The 25,083-nt window shown below is 54.6% G+C and overlaps 4 protein-coding genes across 7 annotated transcripts in view; 2 read left to right on the top strand and 2 right to left on the bottom strand.

Annotated features, from left to right (window-relative positions):
• Positions 1–2,807, bottom strand: part of EFTUD2 (elongation factor Tu GTP binding domain containing 2) — a 35,304-nt gene extending 32,497 nt beyond the window's left edge. The window contains exon 1 of the mRNA XM_006106093.3: positions 2,691–2,807. The gene's annotated coding sequence lies outside the window, so the exon portion shown is untranslated. The remainder of the gene's footprint in view (positions 1–2,690) is intronic.
• A 142-nt stretch (positions 2,808–2,949) lies between these two features.
• Positions 2,950–6,944, top strand: CCDC103 (coiled-coil domain containing 103). Of its 3 annotated transcripts, none has more exons than XM_006106092.3 (4): positions 2,950–3,386; positions 4,301–4,452; positions 4,857–4,989; positions 5,606–6,944. In XM_006106092.3, exons 2-4 carry the CDS (start codon positions 4,310–4,312, stop codon positions 6,056–6,058), a joined length of 729 nt encoding a protein of 242 aa, XP_006106154.1. In that variant the 5' UTR covers positions 2,950–3,386; positions 4,301–4,309; the 3' UTR covers positions 6,059–6,944. The 3 variants fall into 3 exon arrangements, with proteins under 3 accessions (XP_006106154.1, XP_014303596.1, XP_023602700.1); XM_014448110.2 differs by having other exon boundaries at positions 2,950–3,152; positions 5,606–6,943; XM_023746932.1 differs by having other exon boundaries at positions 4,857–4,993; positions 5,606–5,778.
• A 74-nt stretch (positions 6,945–7,018) lies between these two features.
• LOC102430282 (Ig-like V-type domain-containing protein FAM187A) lies at positions 7,019–8,494 on the top strand. The gene has a single exon (XM_006106091.3). The coding sequence runs from the start codon at positions 7,043–7,045 to the stop codon at positions 8,285–8,287; it is 1,245 nt and encodes a 414-aa protein (XP_006106153.1). The 5' UTR covers positions 7,019–7,042; the 3' UTR covers positions 8,288–8,494.
• A 2,125-nt stretch (positions 8,495–10,619) lies between these two features.
• GFAP (glial fibrillary acidic protein) lies at positions 10,620–18,381 on the bottom strand. 2 transcript variants are annotated; one of them, XM_006106090.3, is made up of 9 exons: positions 17,911–18,381; positions 16,945–17,005; positions 16,655–16,750; positions 15,784–15,945; positions 14,508–14,633; positions 14,053–14,273; positions 13,586–13,629; positions 11,738–11,823; positions 10,620–10,861 (listed from the first exon to the last, which is right to left on the bottom strand). In XM_006106090.3, the coding sequence occupies exons 1-9, from the start codon at positions 18,369–18,371 to the stop codon at positions 10,820–10,822; spliced, it is 1,299 nt and encodes a 432-aa protein (XP_006106152.1). In that variant the 5' UTR covers positions 18,372–18,381; the 3' UTR covers positions 10,620–10,819. The 2 variants fall into 2 exon arrangements, with proteins under 2 accessions (XP_006106152.1, XP_014303595.1); XM_014448109.2 differs by lacking the exons at positions 10,620–10,861; positions 11,738–11,823 and adding an exon at positions 12,921–13,220 and having other exon boundaries at positions 17,911–18,375.
• Positions 18,382–25,083: the final 6,702 nt, after the last annotated feature.

Here is a 25,083-nt window from a genome sequence, read left to right as displayed (position 1 = left end):
ATCAGACACATTATTATCACCTAATTCACAGACCCTCAAATGTTCACAAACTATTCTAACAATGTCCTGCACAGCAAAGGATCCAACCTAGGATTGCATGTTTGCATTTAGCAGTCATGTCTTTAGTCTCACTCTGGAACAGTTCCTGTCTTTCTTTGACTTTTATGACTTAACACTTTTGAAGATTACAGGCTAGTAAGTTTGTAGAATGTCCCTTAACTTGGGTTTGCCTGATGTTTCCTAATGATTAGATTAAGGTTATGCATTTCTAGCAGGAACATCACAGATGTAATACTGTGTTTTTTTTTTAAGATATGTTTTTATTGATTTCAGAAAGGGAGAGGGAGAGAGAGAGAAACATCAATGATGAGAGAGATTCATTGATTGGCTGCCTCCTGCACAACCCCTACTGGGGATTGAGCCCACAACCCAGGCATGTGCCCTTGACCGGAATCAAACCGGGACCCTTCAGTCTGCAGGCCGATGCTCTATCCACTCTGCAAAACCGGCTAGGGTGATGCTGTGTTCTTTTTAGTGCATCTCCTATCAGGTGGTATCTGATTTTAATTTGTCCCATTAGTGGTGATGTTACTGTAATCACTTGATTACAGTGGTGTCTGACAGGCTTTTCTATTCTAAAGTTACTTGTTTTCTCTTTTTAATTAATACATAGCTTGTGGTTTTCTCTACTTCAATTTCTGAAATTCTATTCAAAGTACAGTTCAAATGCCACCCCTTTCAAGCTTTTCTGGATCCTCAATTTCTCACTCCCCTATGCTGCTTTCGTCTTCTGCAGCTTTACTAGCATTTAATTGTTTTGAATGGCAGTTAACTGTACTGATTACCCTCACCAACAACTCTACAGCTTGCAAGTAATAAATAGATCAGAACATGGGTTAAGGACTTGGGCTCTGGAATTGGAAGACTTGGATGTGAGTCCTAACTTTGTCACTTAATAACTATGTAACTTCAGGTAAGCTACTTCAACTCTCTAAACCCGTTTCCTTAACTGGAAAATGGAGTGCATAATTTCCATTGCATGAAAGGTTAAGAGAATTAAACAAAATAGTGTGTAAAGAATTTATCAGAGACCCAGACTCAATAAATGTTAGCCAGCATTATTTTTTGGCTACTTTAAAAAATATATTTTTATTGATTTCAGAGAGGAAGGGAGAGGGAAAGAGAGATAGAAACATCAATGATAATAGGGGATCACTGACTGGCTGCTTCTTGCATGCCCCCCAATGGGGACCAGGCATATGCCCTGACTGGGAATCAAATCATGACCTCCTGGTTCATAGGTTGACACTCAACCACTGAGCCACGCCAGCTGGGCTGCTATTCTTCTTAAAAAATTTATCTTTATTGTTAAAAGTATTATAGATGGCCCCCTTTTTCTCCATTGATCCCCTAACCCCCTCAATTTTTCTGCTTTTTTAAAAATATATTTTTTAATTGATTTCAGAAAGGAAGGGAGAGGGAGAGATAGAAACATCAATGATGTGAGAGAAGCATTGATCAGCTGCCTCCTGCACACCCCTTACTGGGGATCGAGCCCACAACCCGGACATGTGCCCTGATTAGGAATTGAACCCTGACCTCCTGCTTCATAGGTTGACACTCAACCATTGAGCCATGCTGACCGGGCATTTTTGGCTATTCTTAAATCCAGGAACCCTGTGTTCTTTGTGCCTACCTGACAATGCCTAAGTAGGCACTGTTAAATATTAAGTAAATGGAATGTTTACTTTTGAGATACTGTTATTTCTTGCAATAGGTTAATCCCTAATGCAACCTGTTGAGAGTGTTGATTGTAGACAAAATAGAGAAGAGCCCCATGGGCCAGTAACTAATATAAACTATTACAATAACTTTAAATAAGCATAGAGATTCTTTACACTTCCAAAGAGCTATCACATCTATGCCAATTTCATTCTCCCAAATCCATGAAGTTACAGCAGAAATTTTTATATAAGGACATTCACAGGACAAACCAAGCTAATTTCTACTTCAAGGCCATGGTACTTGCTATTCTCCTCTGAAATGCTCTTCCTTTGGATATTTATACCTTGTTCCTTCATTTCACTCAGGTCTCTATGAAAATGTCACGTTTTCTGCGAAACCTTCAATTGCCACTCCATAAAAGTCCTCCATGCACACTCTGTTTTATTCTTATTAACACTTACCACTAGCTGAAATCTATCTATCTATACATGCGTTTACTGTCATCTCCCCAACCACAATTTAAGCGAGGACTCCATTTCACTTAGTGCCTGGCACAATACAGGGCCTCAATAAGTAATGAATGAATGAATGAATGACTCCAACAAGGCACAGAGAAGATAGCTAACTTGCCTACAGTTGCACAAAACTGGTAACTTCAGGCATCAAACCTCACTGCAGCTTCCCGCTATAATGCAGGCTCGCAAAGGAACACAGAATAAGCACGAAGCGAGTTTGGCACAGGAGTGAAGATGGCACAGATGGAGCCGGAGAGGGGGCTGAACAGTGAGAGAATGACTCCTGCCCAGGGAAGGGCGGGGGGGCTTTCATTCCTTTCCCGTTCCACACCCCAATTTACCCATTTGTAAAGTAAAAGAGGCGATAGCATATAAACTCCCTCCCAGATCTGACAACAGTCCCCCTTCCCACCCGGAGCAACTCTCCCACCCCGTGGCGCGTCAACTCACCTCCCTCCGGCTCAGCCAAAACCTCCAAGCAGCCGACGGAGCCCGCGCTTCCGGCCCACGCCGCGCCGCTGCCTGCGCCTGCTGCCCCGAAGGACCCCGCAGACGCCGCGGTCGCGTTTCTGCCGCGGACAGCCCTCTGCCTGAGCACTAGCTCGGAGGATTGGCGTCCGCGGACACAGGAACGGGAGAGCTGGAGCTGTAGGCCCCCAAACTGAGGCGTGGGCTACTCCAAACAGAGTGGGGCCTGAAGGGGCCTGAATCTGATCAGGCGCCTCGGGACCACACTGAAAGGGGACCTTCGAGCCGATCACGTGGGCAGGCTGTGGGAGCAGTTGCTAGGCAACCACAGCGGCTGTGCCGGGTCTGCACTGAGCTGTTCTGTTCCGAGTATCTGAGCGTCCCCAGAGAAAGCAAGGGAACCAAGGCCAGGGCTGCTGGGGTGACAGTCAGGAGAGCAGGAGGGTTAGTTCTGTTTATTCAACGACCGGGTAGGGCTCAGAACTGGACAGGAGCCAGAACATCTGAGTTCAATTCCTGGCCAGCCCAGCCCCCTTCTTGGTTGGGGTGGAGAGGGAGGGCTCTAGGCTTGGTTGCAGACATTCCGCTACCCTGCCCTAGGGCTGTTGATGATGACTCAATCATAACATCTTGCTCAATGCACCAGGAATCTGAGGCTCAAAGAGGTCTCACAACAAGGTAAAGCAAGAGCCAAAACTAGAACCCAGCCCTGACCGTTTGGCTCAGTGGATAGAGTGTCGGCCTGTGGACTGAAGGGTCCCAGGTTCGATTCTGGTCAAGGGCATGTACCTTGGTTGTGGGCATATCTTCGGTGGGGGGTGTGCAGGAGGCAGCTGATTGATGTTTCTCTCTCATCGATGTTTCTAACTCTCTATCCCTCTCCCTTCCTCTCTGTAAAAAAAAAAAAAATCAATAAAATATATTTTTTAAAAAACACACACAAAAAAAAAAACAACAAAAAACTGGAACCCATATAGGTGAGCTCCCTTAGAACAGGCCAATCGGCCTCCTACGCGGAGGCTACAGAAGTACAGTGGCAGAACTAAAGAGGTCTCCCCAGTACCTAGTCCTCCAGCCCTGGGCTGGACCGAGGAATTTGGGACAGGGATCATTTAAGCCCCTTCTACTTGATTTCCTGCTCAGTCATTGCATTTGGTTTGGGTGAAAAGTATTCTTTCTCATTAAAGACATTAAATGATGGATGAACTTTTATCCCTGGGCTCAAGAGTAGCTAACCACAGTTCTGCTTTTGTGTGAGGTTCTCCTCAATCACAGCAACTCGCTATGTGGAAGAGTGAAGGGACTGAATTCTGAGATCCATACTCTTCCTCACTGAAAGTGCCAATTCTTAGAGGCAGAAAACGAAATTAAGATACGGCTCCACACTGAAAGTCATTCTCTTTTCAGTGACAACAAATCTTAAGCACGTCCTCACTGTGTAACTCTATAGAGAATTAGATTTTGTAAACCCCCCAATATAAGTGACAAGATATCCGGAGTGCTTTTGGGTCATTTTGTGGGCTAGCAAAGAATCCACATTCCTTCCCCTGTTATTGACCTTCCAATGATGTCCATTCTCTGTTCCTTCCCAGGCACAGGCCATGGAAAGGAATGACATCATTGACTTCAAGGCTTTGGAGAAGGAGTTGCAGGCTGCCGTTACTGCTGATGAGAAGTACCAGAGGGAGAATGCTGCCAAGTTTCGGGCCATGGAGCAGAGGGTGGCTTCCTATGAGGAGTTCAGGTTGGCTCAGTGTCATTTTTCTCAGGTCCCCCTGGTATGGTGGACTGTAGTGGATAAGAGCACGTGCTTTGGAGTCAGACAATTCTGGGCTTAGTCCTGGTCCTGTCCTCTGCTACCCGTGTCCTCTTGTGCAAGTTATTTAACCTCTGTGAGCCTCTATTCCTCATCCGTAAGAGAGAATAACCATTACTATGATCAAACGAGTTATTACCTGTAAGATTTTTGAGCAGAATGTCTGGGACATGGGAAGTACCTAAAAGCGGTCAGCTATTGTTGCTGCTGTTGTTGTTGTTGTTGTCAGATTGACCTGCCAACAGGTTCAGCCTCTATCATGCAAAGTCCAGCCCCCTCACACCCACAGACATCATCAGGTCTATCCCTTAATCTCTGTCCTTTGCCTGCAGGGGTATTGTCCTTGCATCGCATCTCAAGCCACTGGAGCGGAAGGACAAGATAGGAGGAACGAGGACTGTGCCCTGGAACTGTCACACTACTCCAAGAAGGACCTCTCCGGACGAAACCACTGAAATCTCCCCGGTAGGTGAGGCCCAGCAGGCTTCTCTGCCGTAAAGCTCCAGTCCTGTCTTCTTACAACACATACCTTTTCCTTGTTTCTCCTGTTAAGCCAACAGAGGCAGGTTTCTGCCTCTGATCCCAGAAAGAACAACCATCGGATAGTGAGGGGAGTTAAATTGGGCAGAACAAATCAGAAAGTTGAGCTAGGCAGGTCTCTGTCCTTTAACTTGCATTCACAGGTCAGGTTGGGGTTGCTCTGGGTTATACGGTGTATAGTATAACAATCCTATGGCAGTGTTGGGAGGGAGACCTAGCCTGACAGATCCTTAACACTCCCCTTGAGTTCTTTCTCTCTTCCTGAGATTTTCAGTCGTCCCCTCTGCTCTGCTCAGAGTAAAAACCCTTACTCTCACATTCCTCAGTAGGAATATCCTGGTACAACTGAGAATCTCAAACCAGGCCTGGGTTCTTTGAGACCCTCTCTCGTCTGAAAAGGCGGCCGCCATGGACCACAGGCTTTCCAGTGCTGAGAGAGCAGTAGCAGAGTTCAGCCGTGAACCCATAGGTTTCCCTCACTCTCACTGTCATAGAGCAGCTGGAAAAGCTCTGGGTTCCCTTTTCTTCTTTTGCCATCCAGGAGAAAACACTCCTGCAGCCCGAGACCTCAGCGGAGTTCTACCGTGATTGGCGGCGATACTTGCGGAGCGGGCCAGAGCGCTACCAGGCTCTGCTGCAGCTCGGAGGTCCCAAGCTGGGCCACCTCTTCCAGACGGACGTGGGGTTCGGACTTCTGGGGGAGCTGCTGATGGCACTGGCTGAGCATGTGAGGCCGGCTGACCGGCTGGTGGTGCTGGGGATCTTGCGCGGCCTGGCCAGTACCGGTCGCTTCGCCCTGAACCTGAGCCTGATGAGCCACGCAGAGAGAGAGAGCTGCAGAAGCTTGTTTCAGAAGCTGCAGGCCATGGGCACCCCTAGACCCATGAAGGAGGGGCTCAGCCAGGAGGAGCAGGGTCTGGAGGAGCAGCCTGGTGGGGTCCAGGAGGAGGAAAGTCTCCTACAAGAACTGCTAGGGTTGTACCAAGTGGATTGATGGGGCCAGTTATCTTCCGAGGCCCCCAGTGGTCACTGGCAGCATGTTTTGGTTACCTTGGGGGCTCCGCAGAATTGTAATAAGAAGCCCATACCGACTTCCCTTCTCAACTTGAAATCTGCAGAGCAAAAGCTAGAATCTAATCTTCCCCTCTTCTCCAGCCCCTCTGTGGCCTGATATTCTGAACTGTGTAGATCCACAGGATGGTCAAGGGCCCAGAAAGTTAAAAGAGCTTTGCTTCCCACCCTCAGAGTCTGTCACGGCTGTGGCCCACAGCCCCCCAAATGCTGGCTACACTGGTAAGGCCTCTACCCAAAAAAGGGAAGAAGGGAAATCATTAATCTTCCTTAATAAACCAATACTGATCTCCATAGCTATTAACAAGAATATTCATAACGTAAAACCAATGAATGGACATTTGATCAGCAAATGGTCAAATGCTACCTCATTTGAGATGTATTTTTCCCCAGGGGCTGAGGTCCTGTGCAGGGTTGGTTCTGGGAAAGCCCCAAGCCATCAGTTTAGGTCTGGCCAACCTCCCAGGCTTCTTCAGATGGCCAGATGTGAAGGCGGTGGGTTTCCTTCAACTCCTGGATTAACCAGAGGGAAGACCTTTCCACCAGTCACCAGGGCAAGGCCTGGAGCAGGGAGGCCGAGATTTCCCTGTCTGGCTCCCAGCCTTGCTTCTCATTCCAGTTTCTCCTGACCCGTTCTTGGGTGAGTGCCAGTGTTCTAGAAAGGGGAGAGAGGGCCAGGTTCTAGAATGGTTCTTCCTCGAGATCACATTGGAAGGGCATCTGGTCACATGAGAAGGACCTCCTGTACACCGGCTGGGAATAAATTGCCTTGCCTTTGGCTGCTTCCCCTGCAGATGGTTGCTTCTTTTCTTGGCTGCTTCAGCCTTTCCTCCAGCAGTGAATTCTAGCAGCCTCATAGGCCTTTGGTGCCTTGGTTTCCCCGCTCCGACCCTCCCCTCCTTCAGGCATGAACCTGCCCCACATCATTGTGCTCCTGTGGGCATGGGGGAGTCTCCGGGCCTTTGAAATCGTGGAGAAGGAGAACATTTTTCAGAGGACCCCCTGCCCTGCTTTCCTGATGTTTGATAATGCAGCCTACCTGGCCGACATGAGCTTCGAGCTGCCCTGCCACTGTAAGCCCGAGGAGGTGTCTGCTGTGGTCTGGTACTATCAGGAGCACCTTGGTAGCAGCCACACCAAAGTGCTGACGGACTTCGACGGGCAGATGCTGACGGCGGCGTCCCAGGTACGGGTGGGCAGTGACCTGCTGGTCCGCTTCAGCATCCGCATGTTCAGCCTGTTGGTCTTCCGGGCCCAGCCTGAGGACTCGGGCTTGTATTTCTGTGGCACCCGCAAGGGGGACTACTTCTATGCCTATGACGTGGACATCCAGAGCAGCGAGGAAATGGTGGCCACCTTCAAGGACCTGGGCCAGGAGCCCTTTGCAGACGACTACCGTGGGAGCCTCCACGTCTTCACCACCTTCTGGGAGTGGACGCCCTGTGACCGCTGCGGGGTCCGCGGGGAGCAGTGGCGCATTGGCCTCTGCTACCTGCAGAGTCCAGACCTCTCCCCACGCTACCGCAAGACAATGCCGGACGTGGTGTCCTGTGGTTCACGGGCCGTGCCCAGGAAGCTTCAGGCCAAGGTCAGGGACCACACGCCCGAGCTGCTGGTCCAGAGCTGCCTGGTGCCCTGCAAGAATACAACGAAGATCCGGGGGAGGCTGATGGCCATTTTAAACTATGTGTCCAAAGTGGGCAGACGGCCCTGGCTGCCCCAGGTGCCCATCCAGTACCACCAGCAGAGGCTGAGCCATGGGCTCATCATCTCCTGTCCCGGGGCCCGGCCAGAGCACGCTGTGGCCTGGGACAAGGACCGCCAGCACTTGTACCGCACGCAGTACTTGAAGGGCACCAATAGGTCCATGAGGGTCTTCATCGACCATGGCAACCATCTCCACATCCGCTTCACTCAGCTGGACGACAGGGGCATCTACTATTGCTGGCGGCAGGGCGAGCGGGTCGCTGGGTTCCGACTGGGCGTGACGTCTCAGGGGCGCTACAAGGTCTCACTCTCGGACCCCGAGGTCCGCTCCGCCTTGGAACTCACCCTGATAGGGTACCTGCTCCTCACCGCAGTCTTCGTCACCATCCACCTTTGTCGCTGCTGCTGTTACGTGTTTCGCTGTTATCCCAGCTTCTCTCGCTAGGTGCTCTCTCCACCCTCTCCAAAGACCAGCTGTGCTCCAACGTGTTTGTTAAATGATTCCAGGTGCTTCTGGGTGGGCATCCTGGGCTGGGACGTGTGGCAAGGGAGTGCGAACAAGTTTGTGAGTGACATCCTGCTCCCTGTTTTCATGGGCACATCTGGGGCCTGATCTGGGAGGTGGAGAAGCCTGAGGCAGGTGGGACATGGGACGGAGGCTATGATGCAAGTAGCCAAGGTGCACGTGTCTTCCGACTTCATCAGGTCAGAGGAGGAGGAAGGGAACCTCATATTTATTAAATGGCCTGTTCAGTATCGAGCAGTGTTTGAGGTGCTTTCTTTTCTTGCCTTTGAGGACTGCCAAGTGGGTGCTGGTTAAATTGGGGGTATCATGGAGAGGAAGGAAGAAAAGAGTGGGGGAGCCACGTATATGTCCTCTCTGCCTTCCTCCCAGCCTTGTCCTGGGACCGGCTGGTAGAAATGGCAGGTTTGGGAATAAAGGTAAAGACTAGGTCAGGGGAAACGGGTGAGGAAAATGGAGGTCCAATTCAGGGCTTTCCTGAGAGACTGCACCTATGCTGGAGACTGGGGGTGAGAAGAGGAGCTGGGAGCAAAGAGGGGGGGCTATGGGGGGCACCAGGACTGCTAGGGCAGAGCAGGGTTGGAGGTGGGATTTGTCATGTGGCTGCTGCTACGGGGGGTGTTGAGCTCTGGAGATGATCAGTGACAAGAAGCATGCTGGGTCTTGTGCAAGGTCACTTGCTGCTCCCTTCCCCCGGCCCCAGCTTCTCCTGAACAGATGAGAGTCCACTCGGAGGGCGGCCACAGCAGTTGGCTTTATTTACCTCAGTGACTAAAGGCATCGGTGGGTGGCAGGAGGGAGTCAGAGAAAGGGCACCAAGTCTTGGAAAGAGATTCCCATCTCTCCCTCCCATTAGTCTTAGCAGTGGTCCTCAACCTTCTGGCCCTTTAAATACAGTTCCTCATGTTGTGACCCAACCAGAAAATTATTTTCGTTGCTACTTCATAACTGTAATGTTGCTACTGTTATGAACCGTCATGTAAATATCTGATATGCAGGATGGTCTTAGGCGACTCCTGTGAAAGGGTCGTTTGACCGCCAAAGGGGTCGCGACCCACAGGTTGAGAACCGCTGCCTTAGAGGGAAGAGGGGGCCCCTGGAGTGGGTCTCCTCAGTCCCATTTCTGGGCACAGATAATCCCACGCTCCCCACAATCCTCCTGCGGAAAGCAGAGTAGATGCTCCGGGTGGAAGTGTGTGCTCCCTCTCCAGGCCGTAGCGACCCAATCCAGGGTCTTCACTCTGCTCGTGCCTCCATTTCCTGAATTATAAAACAGAGTGCTACCTAGGATACTGGTACAGCTTGCATTTGATAAGAGGGGACCACAGGGCCCTTAGTTTAGGGAAAAGCATCAGGTCACTATGGGGCGCAGACAGGCAGATGGATGGCGTTGGCTTCACCCAGCAGTATTTGCTGGGTTGGGAGGCAGCAGCTGCAGGGGCTCAGAGGCTTTGGGTGGACAGGGATTATGCAGCAAGGAAGGGGCCTTTAGACCTGAACAAAGTGTGTCCTGCCCCTGTGGACGGCAGCCCCTTTTTCTCTTATTTCAGTATCTTCAAGAGGATGCATCACTTCCTTGATTCCCACGACCCAGAGGCCAAGTATAGCTGGTCATCCACAACCCCAACTCTGATGCCTAGCATCCTCCTCCTCCCTCCTCCACCTCTACCTGCCTCCCTCCCCTATTTGGGGGAAGTCCTCCTGGGCTTGACCTCCATGAACTGACATCTAGGGGCCGAGCAGCCCCCGTTACTCCTTCCCAGCACCACTGCCCTCTCTACGAATACTAAGATCCCCCAGTGCTGAGAATCAAGCTCTCACTGCCCACATGGCAGCTCAGTGAGGCTGAGACACTTGAATCAACATTGAATCATCATTCCCTCTGGGCAGGCCAGGCGTTCTGTCTGCTGGGGACGCCAGGTGGTAGGATACCCCCGCCTACTATCAGACTGGCCATGAGCCGCTGGCCAGGGCTACCTTGCCTGTGGGAACTTCCCCTTCCTGTCTCAGAGTCTCGGTTTTCCTCCAGCAGCCCGAGGAAACTCCAAGGCCCACTTCCCAGATAGCCCAGAGACCGCCAGCTCTGACAACGGTTGCCATGACAACAGGGATTAGGCTATGGAGAGTGATTTATTAGGTCTCTAGGCCCTCCCCAACTTCTCTCTTCCCTCCCAATTCTAACCCAAGCTTCTGGCCATGCCCCTCCAGGCTGCCCCTTTGGGGTGAGTGCCCTTTTAGATGGAGTTGCTGGGAGTGGGGTGGGTGCTGTCTGGTGGGCCTACTGCTGACAGAGCCTAGGGCAAAAGCTGGCATAGAGACGTCGTGGGGAGCAGCTGCAATGGGGTGGTGGGAACTCAGGTCTGGGGAAATGAGTATCAGAGGATGGGCAACTATCCTGTTTACTGCTGCAGGCCCCTCCCGATAGGGAACAGGGGCCTCCAGGTGGTTCCCGCCTCACATCACGTCCTTGTGCTCCTGCTTGGACTCCTTAATGACCTGCAGGGGACAGAGAAGGTGCACAGTGCCACAGTCAGGAGCTCACTCCGACCCTGGGCCCACCACTGCCAGGCTATGTGACCGTGGGCGAGTCCCCAGACTCGCTGGGTCTTTGCTTTCTATGATGGTAACCAGAACTCCCTCTCGCAGCAGTCGGAGGGGGGATGAGGTCACACCTGTAAATCATTTAGCACCAGGCCAGGCACATGGTGAGCTGATGGTGTGAAATTAGCTAGAACAGTGGTTCTCAACCTTGGCTGCACATTAGAATCACCTGGGAATCTTTTTAAAATCCTGATTTCTGGGCCTCATCCTCTGGAAATTCTGTTTCTTTTTACTAATGTTGTGGCCCCACCCCATAACAAAGAAACAGAATTCCGGATGATGAGGCCCAGAAATCAGGATTTTAAAAAGATTCCCAGGTGATTCTAATGTGCAGCCAAGGTTGAGAACCACTGAGCTAGAACCATTGCTGGTGGGATGGGGAGTGGGTTATGCCAAATCCCCCTTTCCCATTCCTCTGGAAGGTTCCTTTAACCAAGCTGGAAATGGAAAGTTGGTAGTGAAAACTGCTAACGTCTTTAATTTTCTTTCCCTCTCCCCCAGGCCTGGCGCTGGGGTACCTGGAGAAAGCCCACGTCAGGACCCATGCCGTGGCCTAGGCACCCAGGCTCCCCTTAGAACTGCCGGCGGAGGGGGTGGGGAATCTAATCACATCCAGGCTCCTTCCCCTCTTCCAGAGCCTCCCTGGAGAGCCCTGTGAGTTATCAAGACCCTTCCATGTGCCAGTTCGGGCTTCATTCCAGAGCCTGGCCTCAAGAATTCCTGGGGCAGCCAGAGCTGACGGAGCCAGAATCCCAGGGCTGCTGTCCTCACCTCTCCATCCCGCATCTCCACAGTCTTCACCACGATGTTTCTCTTGAGATGGCCTTCTGACACGGACTTGGTGTCCAGGCTGGTTTCTGTGGATGTGAGGAGAGGAGGCCTCCTGTGGGCTCTCGGGGCGCTAGACATCCTCTGCCACCCCGGCTCCCTGTCGCACCCAGAGCATGAGTACAGAGGCCTATCCAACCGGGCAGGGAGGGCCTCGGCTCTTCCACAGGGGCTGGCGACCCCCCAGTCCCCGCTGTGTTGGGCAAGTCCTGGCTGCTCTGTCCACTGCCCTCTGGCTCTCCTGGCCTGGCTGCGTTTAGTCCCTCTGTGAGCCCTTGCCCGGGACCCAGCTTTCTGACAACACAACCCAGTGTCGAGGAAGGAGCACGTGGGCTTTGAAACCAGGCGGGCCAGAGCTGGAGTCCCAGCTCAGCCACTAACCAGCCACACAACTGTGGGCAAGTTACTTTACCTCTCCCAGTCCCAGTTTCCTCATCTGTAAAATGGGGACATGGTGCCTACTTCTCTAGGTGGGAGTGAGGAGTCAGTCAACTGAAATCATGTATGTGAAGTGATTGGCTCAGTACGTGTGGGTCCCTTTCCTGTCCCTCCTCCCCTCTCCTACTTCTCTCTGCCACTTCTCTGGGCCCTAATGGCCCTTTACTGTCTGGGACTTGGCAGTATTACCTCTAGCTGGCACCCCCCCCCCCCATTATCTTTTCTGATGCTGAACTAAGTCCTAGGACACACATATCTACTTCCTAAATGTCTAGCCCAGAAGAAGAAGACCTTTCCCCCCGTAGCGGAGGCCCACACACAAGTAAGAAGTAATTTAGCTTTTCCCCTCGGAGAGAAAAATATAACACTCACTGATATTTAAAATTAAGAGCAGGGAGTGTAAAACCTTATTCACTACAAGAGCAGCAGTCCAGGGGGAAATAATCCTCGGGGCTGAATCAGCATCGAGCTGAGCAACGGAGCCTCGGGGACCGACGACTCAAGCAGAGAGCTTGCCACTGGGCACAGAGGCCCTAGGGGCCCTCTCAGATGGGGAAGGAGTGAGGAGGAGGCTGGCATTTGCTCAGAGGCCCCAGAGCATCTCCCCTGAGCACCTGAGGACGTATCACCCCGAACACCAGCCGGTCTGCTAGTTTCACCTACATTTACACTGTGCCAGGTCCTAACCTACATTTACCCTGTGCCAGGTCCTGAGCTGGGCACTGAGGTTGCTGGGAAGATGGCACAGGCTGGCCCTTTAGGGAAACCTGGGAGGAGGGAGCCCAGGAGGATGGGGAACATGGACTTGGTGAGGCTCCCTCCCTGCCGAGTGGGGGAAAGCACCGTGTCTGAGAGGCGGGCAGCTAACCGAGAGCCGGCGGGGCTCCGTTTACAATCTGGTGAGCCTGAATTGGGATAACTTGTACTGTGAGGCTTTTGAGATGTCTTGTGACCTTGTGACCTTCCCCTTCTTTGGTGCTTTTGCCCCCTGTAGTGACAAGCAGTTGAAAAAACAAAAACATAAAACACTCAGGTGGGCAGAGGATCTGCAAGTGTTCAGGGATCTGCAGACAGGACAGAGGTTGAGACCCTCGCCCAATTCTGTAGGGAATGGGGTGCAGGGATGAAAGGGGGACACAGGGCAGAGCAGGACAGGAGTGGCTGCAAGCCCCACCTAAGATGCCCTGGGATGGTGTGATCTGGCCAGAAACTCCACGGTGAATCATGAAGGCCCCCAAGGAGCGCCTTGGAACCTTTTACCCAGGTTCTCAGCCCCAGGCCAGAGCAGCAGCCCACAGGCCTGGGGGAGGGGCATTAACCCAATACCCCGGCCACTCGGCCTGCTCTACTGACCTCGGATCTGCAGGTTGGAGAAGGTCTGCACAGGAATGGTGATGCTGAAAGACAGCAGAGGGAGAGCAGTGACCAGGCCATCCCAGGCCAGGTCCTGACTCGGGGTCATCATGACAGCCTCCAGGAGCGCATTTCCTAATTTTCCTCAGCAGCCAACATGCTCCATGGAGCTCCAAGAGTCTGCAAGGGGCTCGGATGTTATGGAAGATGGGGGCTTGGAGGATGGCAGAGGGGAGGGCAAAGAAAGTTCTGAGGAGGCACAAGAGATAGGTCAGGGGAAAAGAAGTCCAATTATTGTTGGGAGGGTGGGGGATGAGCCTTTTAGTTTAGTCCTTGCCCTGGGACCTAGTCAACATCGGTTGAGTTGAACCCATTCAGTCATTCATCAAACATTTGTTGAATGCCTACTGTGTATTAATGGAGCACTGTGCTGGGCACTGGGTTAGGAGGGGGCTGGACAGGCTCACCGGTTCTCCTCGCCCTCCAGCAGCTTCCTGTAGGTGGCGATCTCCATGTCCAGGGCCAGCTTGATGTTGAGCAGGTCCTGGTACTCCTGCAGGTGCCGGGCCATCTCGTCCTTGAGGGTCTGCCCCTCCTCCTCCAGCCGGGCCAGGGTCTCCTGGTAACTCGCTACCTCCCGCGCGTGACGCTCCTCCTGCTCCCGCATCTGCCTCTCCAGGGACTGGTTCTGAAGGGTGGAAGCCAGCCGGTCCCTCCAGGCACCCTCTCGCCCCTTGGATGGGACCAGCTGGGGAGGCCTTTGAGGCCCCGCCTCGCCCCCGCTCTGGCCCCGCCCCCAGTCCTGGTCCCACCCTTGGCCCCTCTCCTCTAGCATCCCTGGGGGTGGCAGGTCCCCTCCTCCCTCTCGCCAGCCTCAGTTCTCTGCCCCCGTCCACCCGCCTCCGGCTCTGCTCCCGCTCACCGTCCCGCGCAAGGACTCCAGGTCGCAGGTCAACACCTGCAGCTGGTGCCGGTAGTCGTTGGCCTCATGCTTGGCCCGGCGGAGCAGCTCCGCGTTGCGGGCAGCGGCGTCCGTCAGGTCCGCAAACTAGATGGGGAAGAAGGCCTTAAGCTGAAGGGCGGGTGGCAGCCGCAGATGGGGAGCTGTGTGGGCCCTGGGAAGGCACGGTCTCTGGGAAATCAGGGAGCTGGGCAGGACCCCAGGGCTGTGGTCTCGGTCGCCCCAGGACACTGGCCCTGGGTGGGATTATTCCCAGAGGCTGTGACCCATGGGTAGCAGACACAGAAGCCACTGCTGCGTCTTCAGCACCTAGCATGATGCCTGGTCGGGGAATGAATGAACGAGCAGGATTGCCACAGAACCCAGAATCTCCTGCACTGGCACCTCCATCTACAGGCCTGAACCCTGTTTCCCCCACCTGGACAGTAATGGGTTCTAATAGCCCTCCCTCCCCCAGCTGGCAGCGAAGCCCTCGGGGCTCCATCAGGCCGCAGTCTGCTCAGAACCATCATTGGCTTCTGCCACTCACACTCCTCAGCTCTGTGCCCTGGGCCAGCATCTCCGGGCCCCACCTCTCTGTGCCCTCTGCCTCCAGGCCTCTACACATGCTCTGTCCTGCACTCGGAATGCCCCTTCCCTCTTCTCTTCATGGCCTGCCGGTCCTGCTTAGGCCAACTGCCCTCCCTTCTATGATGCCTTCCCTGGTCCCCACATTGTGTATAGACTCTGCCCTGCAGTGTTGTCCATAAGACACCGTACTTGGGTGCACATCACATCTTCCTGGCCAGACATGTCTCTGTAGCCTGGGCAGTGCCTGGCATGCAGCAAATGCTCAATAATCCAAGACACAGAGGGCAGAGGCATCAAGAATGCAGGCTCCCAAGTGAGCTGGCTAGGGTGGAAACCCAGCTCTACCGCTTTGAAGCTGTGTGACTTTGGGCAAATTAGTTAACCTTTATGGACTTCAGTTTTCTCATCTATCAAAGAACAGTACCTACTTCATAGTAAGATAATCTATGCAAAGCACAAGGCCTGACACACATCAGTGTTGTCAAATAATAATAGTAATAAGTTCTTATTAGAAGTAATATTGCCTGTGTGTCTCTGGGCAAGTCACCTCACTTGTCTGGTGAATGTCAGTCACCCAGAGAGGATCCTCTCCCAGCTTCCCTGAGTGTCTTGTATGGAGCCAGGAGGGCTGCCTGGAGGAGGCAGGCTGGCCCACAATCAGGGTTACCTTGGACCGGTACCACTCCTCTGCCTCGTGCATGTTGCTGGATGCCACTGCCTCATACTGGGTGCGGATCTCTCTCAGGGCCGCTGTGAGGTCTGGCTTGGCCACATCCAGCTCCACATGGACCTGCTGCCGGGCCAGCTGCCCCTGGAGCTCCCGCACCTCCTGACCAGGTGAGAGAAGGGATAGCAGGGCTCAGAGCCCAGGCTGCAGTTGGGGTTTTCTGATTGCCCTCTTCTGCCTGCCTGTCGGACATCGATGATGGCTAAGGGAAATGGGACAGCCCTAGTCGGAGGAAGTGCATGGCCCAGGCGAGAGGAGGCAGGGGGGTTTGGGGCCTCATGGTGTCCTCTCCCCAGGCCTGGACAGGCAGGAGACGGAAAGTGTACCCGTGTCATTATGAGAGAGTGTTTGAGTTCCTGTGCGTGTGTGCCCGCGGGCTCCCAGGTTCCATGGGGTCATGGATGCTGAATCCATGATCTGAGGTCAGAGCTAATTGGGATCCTTTCCGTTATGAATGGTTCTCGGTTAAATGGAGACAGATGGCAGAATGAATGGAGTCAGAGAGACTGTGTGAGTTTAGCAAGTGCTCTAACCTCTGTGGACTTCAATGTCCCCTGTGAAAAGGAGATTATACTGAAAGGTCCCTCCCACAGGGCTATAGTGGAGAAAAAGAGGTCCCAAAACTTTTGTAATTCTCAATAAGTGGAGTGTGTATCTGTGTGCATTTTACCTGGGGCTGTTGATGCTCTCTTGTCTGTCTCTATTTCTGTCTTCCTCAATTTCTCTTTTTGTTTTTAACCTCTCTCTCTCTCTCTCTCTCTCTCTCTCTCTCTCTCTCTCTCTCGGTTCCAATCTCTGTGTTGGGCTTTACCTCCTCATGGATCTTCCTCAAGAACTGGATTTCCTCCTCCAGAGACTCAATCTTCCTCTCCAGATCCAGACGGGCCAGGGTGGCTTCATCTGCCTCCTAAAGTAGGGAGGAGGCAAAGGGCCACTCTGACCCCAGACTCTTCCTCCCCATTCCCTGGCCTTGTCTGTCCACCCACCTTCGGGGGCTGGGAGAGCAGCACATTGCTCAGAAGGGCTGGTGGGGCCCGTGTTTGGGTGGACTGCCATCAACCCTTTCCCCCCTCCTGCGCCCCACCCCTCCACCCCCCTGACCTGTCGATAGGCAGCCAGGTTGTTCTCGGCCTCCAGCCTCAGGTTGGTTTCATCCTGGAGCCTGGGGTAGGGGGACACATTCCTGGGTCCATGCTCTTCTGAGGACTCTTGGACCCCGGCCCCAATCTCCCTGGAGGTGGCTGCCAGAGAGCACCCCCTAACCCAGGACTAGTGGAGGGGCCGAAGGAGAACCTTGGCAAGGAAAGTGAACAGCTGAGGGCCTTGGCTGTAACTCATTACTGAGGTGCCTTATCAGGGTTGCTGCACCTGCTCCTGCTCACACAGGCGCTTCCACCATCACACACTCACCGCTCCTGGCACACACACATGTCCTCCTGCACTTGAGGGCACACACGCATGCCCAGCTGGCTCGGCAAAGCACCAAGCCCCTGGGGTTCCCCCTGGCCTTTGGAAATGGGTGTTATTAAGATCTCTGCTTCACAGCTGTGCAAGTTGAAGCCTTGCCTAGGATCCTAAGCTGGTGACAGACCGAGTCACCTGTGTTCTGAAGCCAGGCTTTTCTGCTCTTCCCCCCCCTCCCTTTCCCCCCAGGCCAGGTCCTCCTGGGGCACACCAACCTTCCCTTCCGTGTTCTCCTCTCTGTGCACCCGGGCTCAGAATAGGTGCGCTCCCCGCCCACCGTCACAGGGCCCCAGAGTGAATGAAACACACAACTGCTGGGGCCCCTGACTGCTCTAGCACAGACTTCCCCGGGGGGCAGGTGCTGAGGTGCCCTTTTTCCTGGTAGAGGGTCTTGGGGAACCAAATCCCTGAGGCCCTGAGCCTTCTCCCAGTCCCTGCCATCATTTGGGGGAGCAAGGACGGCCCTCCCTTCCCAGAGATGTGGAAACCAGTGAGCAGGGAGGCAGAGTCCCCGGCTTGAGTCTCCGCAGGTCTGCGGGCACTGCCTCCTGGGGGCTCAGTCCTCCCTGCTCATGAGGCCCCTCTCCCAGGCCCCCTCCTCACTTCTGCCTCAGGGTGCCCAGGTCCTGCGCCAGATTGTCCCTCTCCACCTCGAGCCGGGCGCAGTTGGCGGTGAGGTGATCGAGCCGCAGGCGCAGCTCGCGCAGCTCAGCCTGGTAGACGTCAGCCAGCTTGGTGGGCTCCTTGGCCCGCAGCTGGTTCAGCTCCGCAGCCAGTGCCTTGTTCTGCTGTTCCAGGAAGCGCACCTTCTCGATGTAACTGGCGAAGCGGTCATTGAGCTCCATCATCTCTGCCCGCTCACTGGACCGCGTCTCCTTGAAGCCGGTGTTGAGTGCCCCGGCCAAGGAGAAGTCCACCCGGGCCGGGAGTGGGGGTGGCATTCGAGCCAGGGAGAAGCGGGTGCCTGGAACCAAGCGGTGGCTGGGAGTCAGGCCCCCCACCACCATCTCCGAGGAGGAAACATAGGAGCGGCGGGCAGCTGAGGTGACCCGTCTCCTCTCCATCCTGGCCTGGCTCTGCGGGCTCCTAGGATGCGAGGGCTTTATGAAGGAAGGGGCTGTCTTGACACAGGCCAGATTGTCCCTGGCAACACCCCCTGGCATAGCCTGAGGAGGTGGGGCTGGGTTGCAGCCCAGCCATGGGGAGAGTTCTCACCCCACTGAGGTCATTGTGCCCAGAGGCAGGGCCTCCTGGGCATGCCAGCCCCAGCCTGGCCACAGTCAGAGGTACTGGTGGGCACTGCCTGGGGCCAGATGGTAGGTCTGAGGCCCAATCACTGGGCAAGGAGACCCTCTCTCTAGGAAGGTGGGTTAAGAAAAGGCTGGACTGCCCTAACCGGTTTGGCTCAGTGGATAGAGCGTCGGCCTTCGGACTGAAGGGTCCCAGGTTCGATTCCGGTCAAGGGCATGTACCTTGGTTGCGGGCACATCCCCAGTGGGAGGTGTGCAGGAGGCAGCTGATGGATGTTTCTCTCTTGTCGATGTTTCTAACTCTCTATTCCTCTCCCTTCCTCTCTGTAAAAAATCAATAGAATATATTTTTAAAAAGCAGAAATTTAATTTAAAAAAAAGAAAAGGCTGGACCAGGTGACCTTTGACCTGCCTTCTAACTCTTAGATCCCATAACCCAGGGCCTTCCCTCACTCAGCACTGCTCCTTCGAGTGCCTGATAGGTGCTGAGAATTCTGTGTTACAGTTTCTTGCCAAGCCAATTCCCAAGAGATTGCTGGAGTCCATTCCTCTGAATACAGGCATCCCGCATTCCTGCTTTCTTCCCACTCCCTGGAGTTCTGGGGCTGTGGACTGAAATTGATCACCGGCCTTTTGTCTGGATCGCCAACCGGTAGTCTGCGGACCACTAGTGGTGCGTGAGGTCCAAAAGGTTGGTGACCGCTGGAGGGTCAATTGAGGCCTCTCTCTAGCAGTGGGGGATGATGAAAGGAACTTGGGGGTCCTGATAGAGCAAGAGGGGGCAGGCACTGCACTCTCTGGCCCTTTCCCCGCCTCAGTCTCACAGAACTCACCCTTCCGTGCCCAGCTTCCCTGCACCCCCTCCCAGAGCCCAGGCCTTGACAGCTCCACAAAGCAGTTATGAATGAGCTGGCTGTCCCTACTCCCATCTTTGTTCCTGTAATACCCTGTTTCCCTGGCCACCCCTCACCTCACTCTCACACTGGAGATTTATCTCCTTCGAGTTCCCACACATCAGGTTGAGAAGACGGGGAAAGGCCTGTAGGGGTAGGTGAGTTTGGGAACCCATGAGCCACTGCTTCCGAACTGGGAACCTGGGCCTGGGCCTGGGCCCTGTTGCCCCTTGAGACTTCAAATCCATCTGCCCCTTTTACTCTGGTCCTGCAAGGTCAGCACCCCACCCAGGACCCCCACCCATCCGTGTCCTTGGACTTCTGGGAAGTGGGCAGCCTTCTTCCCACCCCCACTCTGCCTGCTGCCCACGCCTGGGCCTCTGATCCCTTTTGCTGGGCACTTGCTGAATGGAGCCTTGTTCTCCGCCGCCGGTGAGGGCGCCGCGCAGCGAGGGCAGCCCGCGGGGGGCTGTGCTGCTTTTATCCCAGGATGCCAGGCTGTTAGGCAGGGTGCAGCCCAAGCCCCCTGCTCAAAGAGCTTCTCGGAAAGCATCTGACGGGGCTGGAGTGGAGCGGGAAGCAGGCCCTGTGCCCACCCCTGACCATTGTGTCTGTGCCAAGGTGAGTCATTCAGTGGGCACGAGGGGAAGGCCCGGGGGTGGCCAACCCAGCACGGCCAGGTCTCCAGCTCTGCAGACAAGGCCTGGCTGCTCACCCCCTCCCCAGCTCTTAGAGGCCCCGAAGCTGGGACTCACAGGGGGAAACCCAGCATGCAGCCCATAACGTGCCCACATGAAAAGCATCTTCCCCAGCATCCTCTGTGTGAGTCCCAGCACAGAGAGAGGAGGTAAGAGTCCCTAAGTCTTAGCCACATCTGACCCCAGGGCTTGAGCAGTTTCATGGCGAGGGAATCCCGAAGGGGGTGCTAGTGACTTTTGACCTTGTCGTGGGTGGAGGAGCTGGGGAAAGACAGGGCTCCTCTCTGTAGCTGGGAGCGGCTGTGTTTCCAGCTTGCTGGGCAAGGCACAGTGTGCAGCCTCCTCTTCTTGTGCAAGTGAAATCTAGTTGAAATGAGCACCGAGCAGTCCTAAAGGGAAAAGGCCTAACAAGAGCAGGAAGTGCTGGTCAGTGTCGCCCAGTGAATCCTACCTGTGTGTGGAGAGCGGCTACAGTGTTTGGACAGGTTCAAGCCTTGGACTAGTGGTTCTCAACCTTCTGGCCCTTTAAATACAGTTCCTCATGTTGTGACCCAACCATAAAATTATTTTCGTTGCTACTTCATAACTGTAATGTTGCTACTGTTATGAATCGTCATGTAAATATCTGATATGCAGGATGGTCTTAGGCGACCCCTGTGAAAGGGTCGTTCGACCGCCAAAGGGGTCACGACCCACAGGTTGAGAACCGCTGGAAGGCACGGTCCTCTCATGGCCACGTGCAAGTCCCTGCTTGGAGGGACCTATGGTTCGAACCTGTGGTCCCACGTGGCTGAGTGATATGGGCTGCAGGAGGTGCAGCAAGTAAACAAAGCTTGATCAGGTGCATGTAATTGAGTAGATTCGAAACCCGTGAGAACATTGTAAACATCTCAACCATGCCCTTGCTTTGCCTCGTGGAATCTGGCTATAAAATAAAGACTCGGTGTGCAGGCTGTGGTGCTGTCTCCTCATTAGAGAGGGCAGCGTCCCCCTAGCCCCAGCTTTATTCTCTTGTCTGTCTTCTCCATCCTTCACCACCCCCTCTGAGGTTCACCCATGGCTGTGCCTGCTCGGCACATACATCATCATTTTAAGAGCTGTATGGTTTTCTTCCATATGCATTAATTTAACCAAGTCCTATTGTTAGACAGTTGTGTTGTCTCTCTTCCCCCCTCCCCCCTCTCTCCACTATGATGCACATCTGCCCCAGGCAGAAACAGCTCCCAGCCTCCACTGCTATTTGCATCCTCCTGGACTGGCTCAGGTCCCATCTACATGGTGTTTCCTCTCCTGCTTCACCAACCTGAGGGCCTCAACATCTAAAGCCTCAGGCCAATCGCTAGACCAACTTCTTCACTAGGCAGCAGAAAGCTGTGGGCCATGGGGAGAGGGTGCCCGATTACCCCTCCACAGGGCCTTCAGACAGGCCATGCCCCACTTCAGGTTGAAGTAGATTTAAGATGACCTTCTACCCCTGCACCCCCACCCCTGTGTCATCAATCTGTCAAGATGCCCACCTGCCTACAGGGCCCACATGTCTCGCAGGACAGGCCAACACTACACCTGGCCTCAACCCACACACAGGCGCCCAGTGTTTTCCAGATTTGCCAACCTCTAATTCAAGTGGCTGCTTTGCCACTAGACTGCCGCCCACTGGCTCTGCTGGAACCCCTGCCACTCTCCTAGTACCCGCACAGCATGGTGGGCAGCAAGTGTGGGTGGGATGAAGAGAACGTGGGTCTCTCTGGCTGACTCCTTGTGCACCACTCAGTGTGTCCATTCCCTGACCATCTCTGAGGAAGGGAACCGGGCCCTGGTGGCCACTAGATGGCAGTGCTCAGCTTACCAGGTCTGGAGGCAGAGAAAGCTGGGCTCACCCAGAGGCATCACCCCCTTTTTTCCCCCCCAAGTTGCCTCTGACTGCTGCGGCAACGCCCTCTAGGGAAGAGCAGGGCTGTGGCTACTCAATAGCTGTGTGATCTTGACTTAAGGTCCCGTCTCTGAGTCTCCACTTCCACATCTGCAACATGGGACTAGCCATACTCACGGCCAAGGTAGTTGTGAGGATCAAATCAGTGAAAGCCGGAGGATGCAGCAGGTGCTTGATAAATCACAGCTCCCATTTAATAACACCTACTAGGTCAGTGGTCGGCAAACTGCGGCTCGCGAGCCACATGCGGTTCTTTGGCCCCTGGAGTGTGGCTCTTCCACAAAATACCACGGGCGGGCGCACACCTACAGTGCGATTGAAACTTTGTGGCCCATGCGCAGAAGTCGGTATTTTGTGGAAGAGCCACACTCAAGGGGCCAAAGAGCCGCATGTGGTTGCGAGCCGCAGTTTGCCGACCACTGTGGTGATTTATATATCTACATGTTAGCACATGTGCGATGGGGTGGGCCCAGATTGGAAGCTGGGTCCACCTGGGGGAGGGGCTGCCATGTCCTGTTCACCTCATGTTGGTGGAGCAGGGACAGTGTGTCCCCACCCCCAACACAGGCAGTTAGTTGGCGGTGTGGACAGGACGCAGGTGGCAGCAGCCAGTGAGGACAGGGTAGGAGTCAGCACCGTTTGCCCCTGGCTTTGGGTTTGCCGGGGACACGTGTCAGCTATCTCCAACTGCCCAGGAGGAACTCAGAGTAGAGGCTGTCTCCCAGTCTTTCTGGCCTCCCTGACTCCTCCATCCTTGCCCTTCCCCAGCCCAGCTCCATCCTGGCGTGGGGCTCCTCTGTACCTCAGCCTGCTTCCTAAGGAGAAGGGCCACGTCTTCCCCCATGGATGGGGGCTTCCGAATGCTAGGACCTGGGATCAGACTGGGATCACCCTAAGGATCGGTCTGCTTCCCCCTGCAGACTAAGGTACCCACAGGACAGGAGCCACCCTTCCCCTTGGGTGGGAGCTCCCTGATAGAAGAACCCATGGTTCACTGTCAGCTGGATGCCCCTTGAGGGTAGAGGTTATCTCCTTCCAGTTGGAGGATGGCTGCCCCAGGCCAGGGTAGCTTCCTCTGCCATCCGCAGCCTATGCCCAGCTTCTAACCTCTGCGGGTTAGAAGCACCCAACTCCTGTGGCTGCAGGAGTCCTGGCCGCACCCCCCCAGTCTCCTTCCCTTTCCTCTTCCCTGCCTCCTCTCAGCACGTCGTCATCTGAAGCATCATCAATTCACTCACCTGCACAGACCCAGGGGCCAGGCTGCTTCATTGGGGTTAATAAGCTCGGGCTCTTTCTTTCCCCTTTCTCCCCCTCCCAGCCAGGGCTCACTCCGGCCTCCCCCATCTCTCACCTCTAACCCCGAGACCCACTTTTTAATTGCTTCCTCCCCCCTCCCCCATCTGCTCTGCTCCTCGCTCCCCTCCATCTCCCTGCCTGACTGCATCCCTCTGGGAGGGTGAAATGAAGGGACCAGATGTGTCCCCGGCTGGGCTGGAGAGGGCTGGCGGGCAGTCTGTTATTTCCAATCCAGTGGTCCTCCAAATGGACAGGATGAACCAGGGACCAGTGGCGGGAGGGCTGCGGTGAGCCGAGGGGAGCCCTTGTGGTGAGCTGGAAAGCAGTTTACAGGGCCCTTGGGGTGACTCTGGTCCCTTCTACTCCCAAAACCTCCATCCCAAACCCTCCTGGGTCCCCCTCCACAAAAGAACCACGGAGGAAGGGAAGACGGCCATGAACTAGGATGGCCCTGGGAACCGGGATCCCTCCAAACTTAGCCAAGGGTCAGGACATTCCTGGGGGAGCCTGGGGACAGACAAGCAGAAGTCTGGGAGGCAGGACTTCTGTGGGGGCCAAGCAGATGGCTGCAGGTGGCCAGGCCTAGAGGAGAAAGCCCAGTCCTCTCCCTTGGACAGGTCTCAACACTGATGCAGGGTTGGCTTACACTCAGGGACAGGAAGCAGTGCTGTTATGAGGTCCTGCATGAAGGGACCATGTCTTGGTCTCTGTGTCTGAAGCTCCTGGCCCTGAGCGGGGTTCTCTGAACTGGGTAGGAGTTTGTGCACCAGGGTGGGGTCCAGACCTGAGCTGCGGGGCCTGAGGTGGGTGTGAAGGACCTGGGAGGAGAGTATTTCCAAACTCCCAGAAGTGGAATCAGGGGCTCTGCCCAGATCACCAAGGTGGAAGAGGCAGGGAGAGGGACCTTAGCGCAGGCTGGGCCCGCAGTGGACCCGGGAGCCATCGATTGCTGTGTCTCGCGGATGACACTATGTAAGAACAATCCAATCTCAGACTCTAGTCCCCGCCCACGGAGGTCAGCTGGGAGCTGGCTGTCAGCTCACTGCTGCCCTCGGCACCTGCCAGCTCCCAGTAACCTGGGACCAGCCAGGCTGCCTTCTGGGGAGCGGGCACTCTCAGCCCGACCTCCTGTGATTGAGGGCAGGAGCCACACATGCTTAACTCCATCGGCAGAGTCTTTGTACATTTAATGGGTCACCTGAGAGCACATTTTGCACTGCGGAGCCACAAATGTTTGCTGAGCGAATGGCCATCTGCAGAACATCCTTGTCTAGAGTGACCTCTTCCACTTGCTTGAGCTGCCCCCAGCCCAAGTGAATTCTGCCTCGTACAGTGGACTCTCCTGACCCCGGTTGCCAGCCGCCTACCTTGCCCTGTGCCTGCTGCCTCTGCATTTGCAGGGGTGGTGGTGGTCATCAAATGAGATAATATATGTGAGGGCCCCAGGAAATGGGAAGTTATTCAATTTGAATCCAACCAGCACTCAGCAAGGCCTCCTAAGGTCACGGCACCATGCCAGCCTGCTGGGGGCTACAGATGTGAAGCTGTGACGGCTTCTGTGGGAATCATGGAACACAGGGGGGGAAAACTCATTAAGACTAATTGGAGAGGAGAAACCCCAGGCGTGCAGGGAAAAATGGTGCCTGTTCACTTCTAAAGGGAAGCAGCTTGGTGCCATGCAAAGGACCAGACCTGTTTGAGTCCTGACG

Source organism: Myotis lucifugus, unplaced genomic scaffold (genome assembly GCF_000147115.1).
Source record: "Myotis lucifugus unplaced genomic scaffold, Myoluc2.0 scaffold_766, whole genome shotgun sequence".
In the NCBI taxonomy this organism is placed as follows: domain Eukaryota; kingdom Metazoa; phylum Chordata; class Mammalia; order Chiroptera; family Vespertilionidae; genus Myotis; species Myotis lucifugus.
Note: the sequence above shows the minus strand (reverse complement) of the source record. Positions and strands in the feature narration are given on the sequence as shown.